Source organism: Cydia splendana, chromosome 17, assembly GCF_910591565.1.
Source record: "Cydia splendana chromosome 17, ilCydSple1.2, whole genome shotgun sequence".
Lineage (NCBI taxonomy): Eukaryota > Metazoa > Arthropoda > Insecta > Lepidoptera > Tortricidae > Cydia > Cydia splendana.
Genome location: NC_085976.1, coordinates 18,269,321 through 18,280,432, shown reverse-complemented (window position 1 = coordinate 18,280,432; position 11,112 = coordinate 18,269,321). Strand labels below are relative to the sequence as shown.

The window sequence follows — 11,112 nt, the reverse complement described above, 5'->3', positions numbered from 1 at the left end:
GTGTTAGCGGGAACTAAACAATAATTTTATTACACTGTTTAAAATACATTTAATTTTTATTTCCAAGTGTAATTCATTTACAGTTAAATGTAACATTAATCTGAAATCATAAGAAAAAATCATGATCGTACATAAGACAGAAACATTAATTATGTTGAATCTTTGTTAACATAAGTTAAAATAATCGATAATTCATAAAAAAAAAAAAAAAAAAAAACAATATGATACCTGCTGTATCTGACATACAAATCAAGCAGTAAACTCAATGAGCCGTTGTAATTGTTTTAAATCAATCTGTACTTTTACTAGTTACAACTTAATTAATACGAACACTAAGTGTCTCTGAGCACGAGCCACTGGTCAGTATGGCCGTGTTAGCGGCTTTCCAAAAATAAGAGTAATAATACCGCATTCTTATTTACTTGTGTTCATTTATAAAAAGTAAGGTGATTGAACTTCCCAATTTTACTTTAGTTAAAATAATTAAACAATTGTGACGTCACTACCGGTCAGCCCACCTCACCTGACGAACAGGTGGAAGTGGTCGAGATTGGAGGGGCGATGGTCTAATAAAAGGCCTTGCACCTCATTAAAGCGACCATTATTATCTGAGCAACCTTAGGAGTAAGACCTTAACAGCCTATGATGACAAAAAGTGTCCTAAAAGTGTATTATTGTCATTTATTGTACGATGGTGCTACTAATATTACTGTAAATAGCTAAAGTGCTGATAGCTTAAAAAGTGTGCTGTGTAAAGTTATAAATAAACGATAAATATGAGTATTTTACAACGAAGTTTCTTTTCTACAACGAAGACCTCAGCCTTCCTACTACGAGTTACCACGATTAGCGCTCAAAAGGAAGCCGAGCCCTAACATATATCCCGGTCGATATAAGTCTAGTGAAGCTAACCGTGAATCGTTCAAAACTGTTAATTACTACATTCCGGCTTGTATTAAATAAGGTTCGGCTGGTTTTAATATATTAATAGTGACAAAATGTTCTTGTGTAATTTAAGTTTCTGACGTCGAAAGCCCGGGTCATTGACAAATACTTCTTCTCTTCTCTTTCTTCTTCGATTTTAGTATTTTATTTCTATGATCTTTTTAGATTTTATATCACTCTGCCATTCACACTAAGCCCTCGGCCGATCTAAGATTTCGTTTTTACGCCGCCATTATTCAAAGAGAACTTTCAGGAAATAAGGAGAATGTTTACTTATTTATGCTTAATGATTCATGATCGGATACTGGTTCTATTTTACATGACTGCGGCGAAGACAAAATGCATTTCGCAGCGTTGTGTGTTTGACAGTCAAGTGTAAAAATATGGGTGCATACAACTTACTCAAAAATATGTCCAATAGTTCTTAATTCGCTAACATAAGAGCTAGGTATTTTTGAGTATGATGTGTGCACCCATATTTTTAGTATATTGACACTTGACTGTACGTCAGTTTTTGCACCTAATCATCTGCAAGTGTAAATGGCATTCGATAGCGTGACGTATTTAACGTAACCTGTTCTGTGGTATAGGGGAGAACGGGGACGAAAGTAACACTTTTTACTTTCATACTGCTATCTCGATAGGTAACTATCATATTCACGATGACATGAAAATATTGGATATAAATTTCGTTTACGCTCTATAAACATGTTTCAGCTACGTGTACGTAGGTGTATTGTGTAGCTGGCTACGATTGACCCAAATAGACATGTGTTCCAATACGTCACCACGGTCGTAAGTGGAGAAATATTTTTATCGCAATACAGGGTGAGGCGGGACACAGATCTCACCTACCAGATACAACATGTTTGTTTTGTTTGAGAGCACGATCTCTAACTTTGATGTGGTCATTATAATAGGTAATTATTTAACAAATCATTATTTGGTGACAATTTATGACAGTTTAGTTCAATGGGCCCATAGATAGACTAGATAGGACAGTATTGAATAAAAGAAGCGACTTTATTTTACGTTACATCTCAAAACTTTTTGCAGTAGAATACTTGCATTTTTAGATGTATTTTTTAATAGGATGAAAATGTACACCCACCGTATAGTGTCGTACCACACAAATTGTAACAGGCTTTGGAAAACTCAACTAATTGTTTATTTTCGTGCAAAATAGTTACGTTACAGCAAAATAGTTCACATTTCCACTCGCTTTTAGTTCCCTCCCTCACCTCACACTCGCACTAAACTACGCACATAGAATGCGACCACGCTAAATTCCATGCTAAGTGCTACGTCAACTGCTATTTATGCCTTGTCACCACCAATACACTAATAGGTTAAGGCTGCTTGCCACGTCTTAACTCATCTCCGTCTCGGTACCTAAAGGCAGGATTAGACTTAGCGTGGCCGGAGTCTTGGCAATATGTGGTGACAGCCAGCCTTCGAAAGATGAAGCTTCACTGCCAATTCTGTAGGAGGTAATCTGTGCCCCAGGATTTACGGTTCACATGAAATACGAGCGAGGGAGGGGATATAAGCCATGGGGGGAATTAGGTAAATTTAATTTTCGCACGCCCGATAGGTTTTTATGAGTTTATAAGCAGCTTTTGGTTGTTCGGCTATTTCATTTTGGGCCCTTTTGGGTTGAGGATGTTTGCAACCTTTATTCGAATTAATAGAAGTCTAGTTGAAAGCAAATATTTGTTGTTATTACACGAACATACAAAAAAAAATTCAGCCTATATACGTCCCACTCCTGGGCACAGGCCTCCTCTCATGCGCGAGAGGGCTTGGGCTTTGGGCTTTACACGAACATATTACTTTTAAAATAAATCTGGGAGATTAGGTCTAAGAGGACAGAATTATTTCTAGCTCTCTTCTCACAGACACTGGGCCGAGGGTTCCAGGAATAAAGGATGACTCACGCTAGACCGGGCCGGGACCGAACCGGAGCTTACGGAGCTTCGTTTTCTATTAAAAGCACCACGTGATCATCGATCAGCCGTCATACAAAATGGCCTGTTGGACGCCTCGGCCCGGGCACGGCCCGGTCTAGCGTGAGTCATCCTTAAAATGAACTGCATGTAACCTTGTTTTAAACATGTTACAGTAAAAACATTGTGTCACCCACTTTTATTGCTGGCTGCATTTCATCTGACTTGCATACTGATGATACAAATAGATATTATGATTATACTTTTATTTAAAATAAAAAAAATATATTAAGAAAAATAATGAAAGTAAAAGTAAAGTAAGCAACTTAGTTACTTTGGTTCTTGCGATTGTTATTCATGAAATGAAACAAAACAAACACATTACCTACTTATTTATAATTTTGTGCAATTTATTTTCATTGCAAATAATGAATTTTTTAAACAAGTTTAAACGCCATGTCTGTTTGACCTGGCGCCACTGCGCAGCTGAAAGTGTATTGTACTGTAATTAAACATCCGCCAGCTATTAGTTGGTGTTATTGTTAGTAGTCCCACTTAATTTGTTTCTAAACTATAAACATGTCAGTAAAAAAAAACCTTAAAATGATACTTATCAAAAAAAGTTTTATTATTAAGGTATAGTGGAATTATTGCAGTTACAAAAACAATTGCAATTAAAAACTGGCTTTGTCTCCTCCCTGCCTTGTTTACTTTCCTCCCTCGACCTGTTCAACTCCGGCTTGAAAATTCTCCTGGACCCATGCGGGCACGCATCCTCTATATCCGGTATATGCGCAAGCAGGAACGTACGGTGCGCAAGCACGCGTGTGAGCGTGGCGCGGGCGTGCGTGTTGCAACTGTGCGCGTTTCGTGGGGCAGTGGACGCCACGCCGTACAGAATGGGCCGTGGCTCCTCGCTGTCGATGAAGACGAGGTCGCTGTTGAATACTAAGCCGCCGCCGCTGTCGCCGCGGCATAATGACTTGCCTAGACAAGTAAAAGATATATATTATTTAAAAAAAAGCCTTTGTTTTGGTTTTATACATATTACTAGCGATCCGTCCCGGCTTCGCACGGGTTACGCAAAACCTTAACAAATTATATACTTAAACCTTCCTCAAGAATCACTCTATTTAGGTAATAGATGAAAACCGCATGAAAATCCGTTCAGTGGTTGGATATTTGGGGGTTTAAATTTAAATACTCTTTCCAAGTGTTAAAATGAAATTAACTACAAAACACTACGTTATGGCTGCGATCCATTACGCAACCCCGCATTGTCAGGAAGCCACTCACGACACCCTTCGGCCAAAACTCCTCCTTGGTAAAGGTCGCTAGACGTTCAGTCGGAATGCTCACCACAAAATTATTAAAAGTATCATTTTATCGAGATTTCAACTTCGCAAGCATTAAAGATTGAAAACAAAATGGTACCTGAGGTAACTCCCGCACAGATTTTGTCACTGGTAATGTACTTCAGGAACCCGGGGTCTGCGCTAGCGATGCATTCTTCGATTGGCACGTACGGCATGTACAGGGATTGTAGCGTCTGCGCTGGTGTCCCGTCTTCTGATGTCAGGCCCCAACCCACGATCTGTGAATTATAATGAACGAAAATAAAAAATCTTCATATCAGGGGCTTTACCATGATGTCCTTATTGCGATTCTGCTTAGGACCTAAACTGAATTGCTAAAGGACGGAGCTATATAAATCGCATAACTCCGTCCCTTAGCAATTCAGTTCAGGTCCTGAACAGAATCGCAATAAGGACATCATGGTAAGGCCCCAGACACCTAGTGGCTCCTACCTACAAGTGCGAGTCGGAGTCGCCCACCGAGGGCTCAACAATTTCAATAATTCCTAATCTTATCTACCTACAAACTCAGGTCACAAGATCCTTTGTCATATTAAATATATTAAGAACGGGTCACTCACGTAACATGTCAAGCGTTTTCGACTTAAAATACGTGAGTGACCCGTTCTTAATATATTTAATATGTCTGTGTCTCACGGAAGTTTTGTTATCCTTTGTCATCGTATTAGTTTGAAACACCTATTACGACTAGGGCTTGCAATTCGAATATTCGAATATTCGAATTTGTCGAATATTCGGCCTGTTTTGATATTCGAATATTCGGCCGCTCAGGTTTCGAATATTCGAATATTTTTTATTACTATAAAAAATCTATTTAATCCGCTGCAGTTACAGTTTCTGTGTGTTTTCCGGGTATTTACAGTGAATGAGTAATGGTAGGTACCCAAATACGAAGGAAATAATATTTTTACTGTATTCCTCTCGATAGACTTCGTGAATACAGTGAAACCTAACTTCATTTGAAAGAAAACGAAATCAAAAAGTATGTTATTTTTACGGTGCATAAGTTTTAAGTTAAAGGGTCATTCTGTTTATTAAGACTAAACCTTGCCCGCACTTATCGCAATTCTCAAATTTGATCATACCAAACCTGCCCAACTAGGTAATCTAACTATGCACCTTTAGCTGACGAATAATCCAGTAGTCAACTAACTTTTTCCCTTAAATATTCCAATATTATATAATTAAGCCAACCATTAATTAAGGCCTCTGAGTGACTACAAGTTAATTTAAATCAGAAAATAATTACCTACTAAAAAAAATATCTTACATACCTAGGTTTGGTTTAGATGATTAAAGTTATATTATTTCACTCAACGGCGCATTTATAATAAAAGTTTTATCTAGAAATATTGAATACGTCTTATTTTGGCGTTTTACTTGTTTTTATAAATGTGGGCATCTCATAGTAGGATGATAAAATCTAGTCAATTAAGTGGATTTCTGCAAAATATCATTAGTTTTAGCAATAAGTCAAATAAGCTTTTGAATAAAACGATAATAAACCGATTTCTCGTTTTTTTTCTTATTTTTTATAATATTCGAATAATTATTCGAATATTCGAATATGTCGTCAGAAAAAGTCGAATATTCGAATACCTGAAAGTTTCGAATATTTGCAAGCCCTAATTACGACACTCACCATGCCCTCATTCTCACTACGCAGAAAATCAGCCTCCAAGTCCTCATCAAAGAGGACGCAGAGCGGGCGGACCCGGAAGGTGGTTACAAACTCCTTTGCCAAGAGTAATGCAGCAATGTCATCTTGGAAGCTGGTGATGGCGCCGCGAAAACGCGCGGGGAGGTGGATTGCGGATATCTGCGGTGTAAAAGATGTTTTCATTTATCTTGCAATTGAAAACTACAACAACCTACATTTTGTGAAATAAAATTCTAATTACTGCTAAATCTGATAATGAACAATTTCTACTTGTTGACAGACGTAGCTTATGCTTTCCAACAGATTGGTACGAGCTTTTCTTTTTCCCGAGAATGCTAGAAAGGCGATTTCTAGTTTGCTTCATCAGACCATTGGCTTTTTTGGTTTTCAGTAGGGCTAGTAAGCTGTCGCTCTGTGTAAGTATTGCATTGAAAGTAAACCACTTACGTCAGTGTGCTGCGCATTAGAGTCATGGCTTTCTTTCCACGGTCGGTAAAGTTTGCCGGCCGCTGCCGCGAACTGCGCAGCGGGCAGCGCGCCGCCATCCAGCTCACTCCAAAAACAGTGTGCCGCTGTAAAGAAATATCATATAGGTTAGCAAATAGTTTTATATAACAGGGACAAAAACTTGTTTAGTTTGAGTTAGGTCATGCAACTTTTCTGCGGACATCATAAAATAAAGGAAGTTTAAAGGCTGCCTTGCCGGCCCTTATAGGCATGTTTCAAACACCTACGTCATACTCGTAACAGCTATAATATGATTAAAGCAGTAAAATGCACCCAAAACATTAACTTTCGTATTGCCCGGAAAAATGCCGTCTTCCCGAACGTTTTTAACCCAGCAGTAAAGTAACGTCTTCTATTATATTCTTACCTGAAATAACAGCTTTAGTAGTAACCAGCGTCCCACCACAAATCTGCATGTAGGGTTCAAAAGCCTTGCTATATATACCAACGTGCCAGTGAACCTCCGGACCTTCGGCTGAAGTAAGGGTTCTACCCCCTGCTATAATTTGTAATGTTTTTAATTCATTCAGGTTTGATACGTTACTATCTGTTGATACTGTCTCGTCTTTTTTTTCTTGTAATGGATAAATATTATGCTCATGCAAGAGCATTGGTAAATCTGTGTTTTGTTTTTGTTCTTGATTGAGTCTGTTTGTTATGTTCTGAAGGCTGGTGGCATTTTGAAAAACATTACTTAATTTTGTCGAATTCTGCCAGACTCCTTTTGAAGGTTCAATATTTTGACCCGCGAGGATTAAAGCTGTGGATATAAAATTCTCAAGTTGTAAGTGTTGCATTAAAAATTAAAAGTCCTCCTAATCTCATGGTTGCTATAATAAATAATAATACATTCTTTCAACATAATTGAAAGATGTTTATTGATATTTTTGGAGCTCCCACTCAAAAAGAAAAAAAAAACAAGAAGAAAATCTTATTAAATCACATTTACAATCCGATCTATCGCGAATTTCTTTTGTTACCTTTATTTACCGACGGCCATTTACGACGAAGAAGAAAATCTTGTAAAGAACCTATAGGTAAATATGTAAGCTAGGTAAGGCTGGTGTAGCAGTGCGCGGGTGATAACCTGTTGCTAGCGTTTGATGTTGTTATTACGGTACTTACCTAATCATGTAGGACTAAGATGGTCGCCTCTTTATCACCTGTCCCTGTCACCAGGCCTGTCACGTTCTCACAAGTATGTAAGTGCGAAAGTGACGCATGACGTGACAGGTGATAAAGACATGACCTTGACACCCCCACTGAACTTTATTAAACAACACAAAATAATGATAATTCAAACAAAGAACCACTATTCAAAATGATTGCTAACTTAATAAGATAGCTGTACCTTTGCTTTAATTGAAGTAATAATATAAAACTCACCAGTGATCATAATCGAACATCATCCTTTTTTTATGCACAGACTGGTCCGGATCCACTGGCAGACAAATATACACTGGGGCCTTGTGCTGGATGTTTTAGGTACTTTTAACAGGTTTGCGTTCAATTGCATACGAGTATTTTGAGTGGCGATTGACCGAAGTTATGACGACAGAGTGCCAATAATATTGAACTGGTTTATTAATAGCAGAGAGTTCATACCGTCACTGGAATACAATAATGCTGTAGCCCGCACATACTAGGTACATGTTTTTTTTGCATATTCTTCCTACATTTTTTCTTCTGCACCGATTGGTCTATTGGCTCGTGATTATTATGATGATAAATACAATTATTGCAGCGTAAGTAGTTTTCAACATGTAAATTAACAGTGAAAATAGAAATGTTGTAACTCACAAAAAATCCGCTGTTTTTTCATCGGCATGAGACTTGCAGCATTTTTGTTTTCTCTATTTTTAGAAATATGTAAATTAACAGCATTTAATTGTGGTTAAATGTCTACGACGCACTGGTCGTTGGTATACGGTGTGTTTAGATACTTACGACCATTTAAAGGGAATGTCTTGGCAACTGTCAGCTATTTTGACATTTGAAAAGGAAAAACTGTGAGAGTAGTGCATGAAGAGATAACAGACAGACAGAAATACATACTAGCAAAAGCAAAGATATAAAAAATGTCCCGCAGGACACAGAATAAGCTAATAAGCAGAAAAAGCTTCCATCAATGTCAAAAGAGCGTCTGTTGTACACGGGCATTAGCGAATAAAAAGGTATAAAGAATAAAAAGCGTGAAAAAATAAACAAATGACTCGGGTCCACAAACAAACACACGAGACGTGTAAAACCGAGCGCTAACATCGCTGGCGGGACTTACGAAAAAATATGCGTGGAGCAAAGGGTTTGGAAAAAGGGTTCTATTAAAGTTGAAATAATAATAAACATTGATAAAAACCGACTTGACAATACAATTGAAAATAGTATAATTTCTGATTAATGGTTCCACTTGGCGAAAGGGTACTTTTGCGGGAATAAATTTAACCCCCCGACCCGAGACCCCGGTCCCGTGAGTTTTAGACCCGTTTGTGTAATTAAATATGTGTACAAAACGCGAGAGTTTAAAGTGTTATAGTAAATTTTAATGCACAAATAGGTATAAAAATACTCATATAGACATGAACAGTCGCCATCAGATATATCGGTGCGGGTAAGGCGCTCACAAATATCTGAACACGCCTCGTCAAGCCGTTAGCGTGCGTGTTCAGATATTGTGAACACCTTGGCCGCTCCGATATATCTGATGGCGACTGTACACGTATTTAAAGACTTTCATCGATTTCTCTAGGATTAGGTATGACAGTAGTAGCATTTAGGTTACATACATACAAGTGTGTAAATAAGAAACTACTTGGAGTTATATTTCACAGACCAGTGGTATTTTTATATACCTGAATTATGTTTATACAAGTTGAGATGGACTGGCCACATGTTGAGAGACAGGCAAGCAAAAATGGAGCAAGATCGTAACGGATTGGTACCCAAGAGATTGCACACGGAGACAGAGGAGACCTCAATCAATATGGGAGGATGAACTCAAACTCACAGCGGGCCCGAACTGGAGAAGAGTGGCCCACGACAGATCCCAATGGAAAGAGCTGGAGGAGGCCTTTGCCAAGCGGCACACTGAGATTAGACATACTCTAACTCAGAATAAAAGGGCTTAATAGATAGATAGATGTTTATACCCCAACTTCCCACGCATATAAGCCGTAGTTTAAGCCGCATTAGAAGCCATAGGCGTTTTCCCCGCTCCCCATCCATTCCCGAAAAAAAACACGGAAAAACTCGTACACGGTTCGTTTGTAGGAATTTTCTCCGCGCGAATTTTTTGCTTCCTTTTATATTTGACGAGTTTGTATTAAGCGCGGGATCTCACAGGGAAGCGTTTTCGGCCCAAAAAGTCTCAAGTTAGGGTGTTTTGGTGTAAAGATGAGCTGTTTTTGGTGAGATGGGCGTTGGCAGCGGTAATCTTTAAGCAATTTGTCACGGGCGGCCGGAAAGTTCTTTACAACGTCTTGCTGAGCGCAGGTTTTCACGGGTTTAGTGCTTGAGCTAGTACTTGTGAAGCTGGTCATACACACTAGCGTATGCCTGCACAGTTTTGCCAACTGCACAGGTAAAACGTAGCGTATGTGGCATTCGACTGTGCAGTTTTCCAACCAGCTTTACCTGTGCAGGTGAACTGTACAGGTAAAACTGCGCAGGCGTATCCTAGTGTGTATGGTCAGCTTAAGGTACATAGTGACATGGGAACAGTAGCAGATGAACGCAACTAGGTTGATATAGTAACTTATTATAATTAAAAATAAATTCAAAAACCTGACTACTGAAAAATCGCGCTCTAGTAAGTGCGCAACAAGAAAAAAAAATCTGAAAATCATATACAAAATATTGTATATTTATCATCTTATAAATAAAGAAATACAGTGTAACATAATTATATTATTAATAATTATATATTTACATAGGTATTCAGAGGATAGCCGTGGTCATATGCCACTTACTGAGTTGACAACACAATACAGTAGAAACTAATTGATAGGTAATTACTATTTCTAAAATTTCTACGTACGAGTATACGCCCCATATTTTAGTGACTTAACTTCAGCTCGCTCGTGTAAACGCAGCACAGCAAGTAGACTTTCTATCGTTTACACTTGCGTTGAATTATGAAAACGAAAGTTTTTTTACGTATTTATTGTTTAGCCTCGAAATTAAATAGGATTAAAGAGCTTCAACTTGAAGCTTTCTCCTCGGGGCTTTCCTGTTCGAATTCGCCGTAATTGAATTTATCGAAGGGAATCTAATTTATTTTTTCCCGACCTGTAGGATTTGTGTGATGGAAGGGCTTTTATATAAACATTTTGTTGTGAATAGGGGAATTTTTAATGCTCGTCTCTTGTGCTAGAATTTGGGATAGCGTAAATGTATGTGACATTTTTATGCTCAAGGCATGAAATAAACGTTTATTTTTAGAAATCTGATTTTTAATTATAATTATTAACAAGCAGAAACGTCTGCGAACGATGCTATTAAACTTAGAATAATTTTAAAAGTGGAAAGTCTGATTATTATTATCAAATGGAAACTTTGAGTCGAAATTAACAAGATCAGGATCAAGAATTAACAGAATCCGATTTTAGAATTTCGAGCGCTCGATTTCCACGACACTGAACTCCTCCTAAACGTGTTGAAATAAAATAATTAACTAAATATT

The 11,112-nt window shown here is 38.0% G+C and overlaps 1 protein-coding gene across 1 annotated transcript; it reads right to left on the bottom strand.

The window, feature by feature from the left end:
• Positions 1–3,513: 3,513 nt before the first annotated feature.
• LOC134798593 (modular serine protease-like) lies at positions 3,514–7,876 on the bottom strand. The gene is made up of 6 exons (XM_063770960.1): positions 7,821–7,876; positions 6,802–7,194; positions 6,375–6,499; positions 5,910–6,086; positions 4,326–4,485; positions 3,514–3,878 (listed from the first exon to the last, which is right to left on the bottom strand). The coding sequence occupies exons 1-6, from the start codon at positions 7,828–7,830 to the stop codon at positions 3,523–3,525; spliced, it is 1,221 nt and encodes a 406-aa protein (XP_063627030.1). The 5' UTR covers positions 7,831–7,876; the 3' UTR covers positions 3,514–3,522.
• Between the last annotated feature and the right edge of the window lie 3,236 nt (positions 7,877–11,112).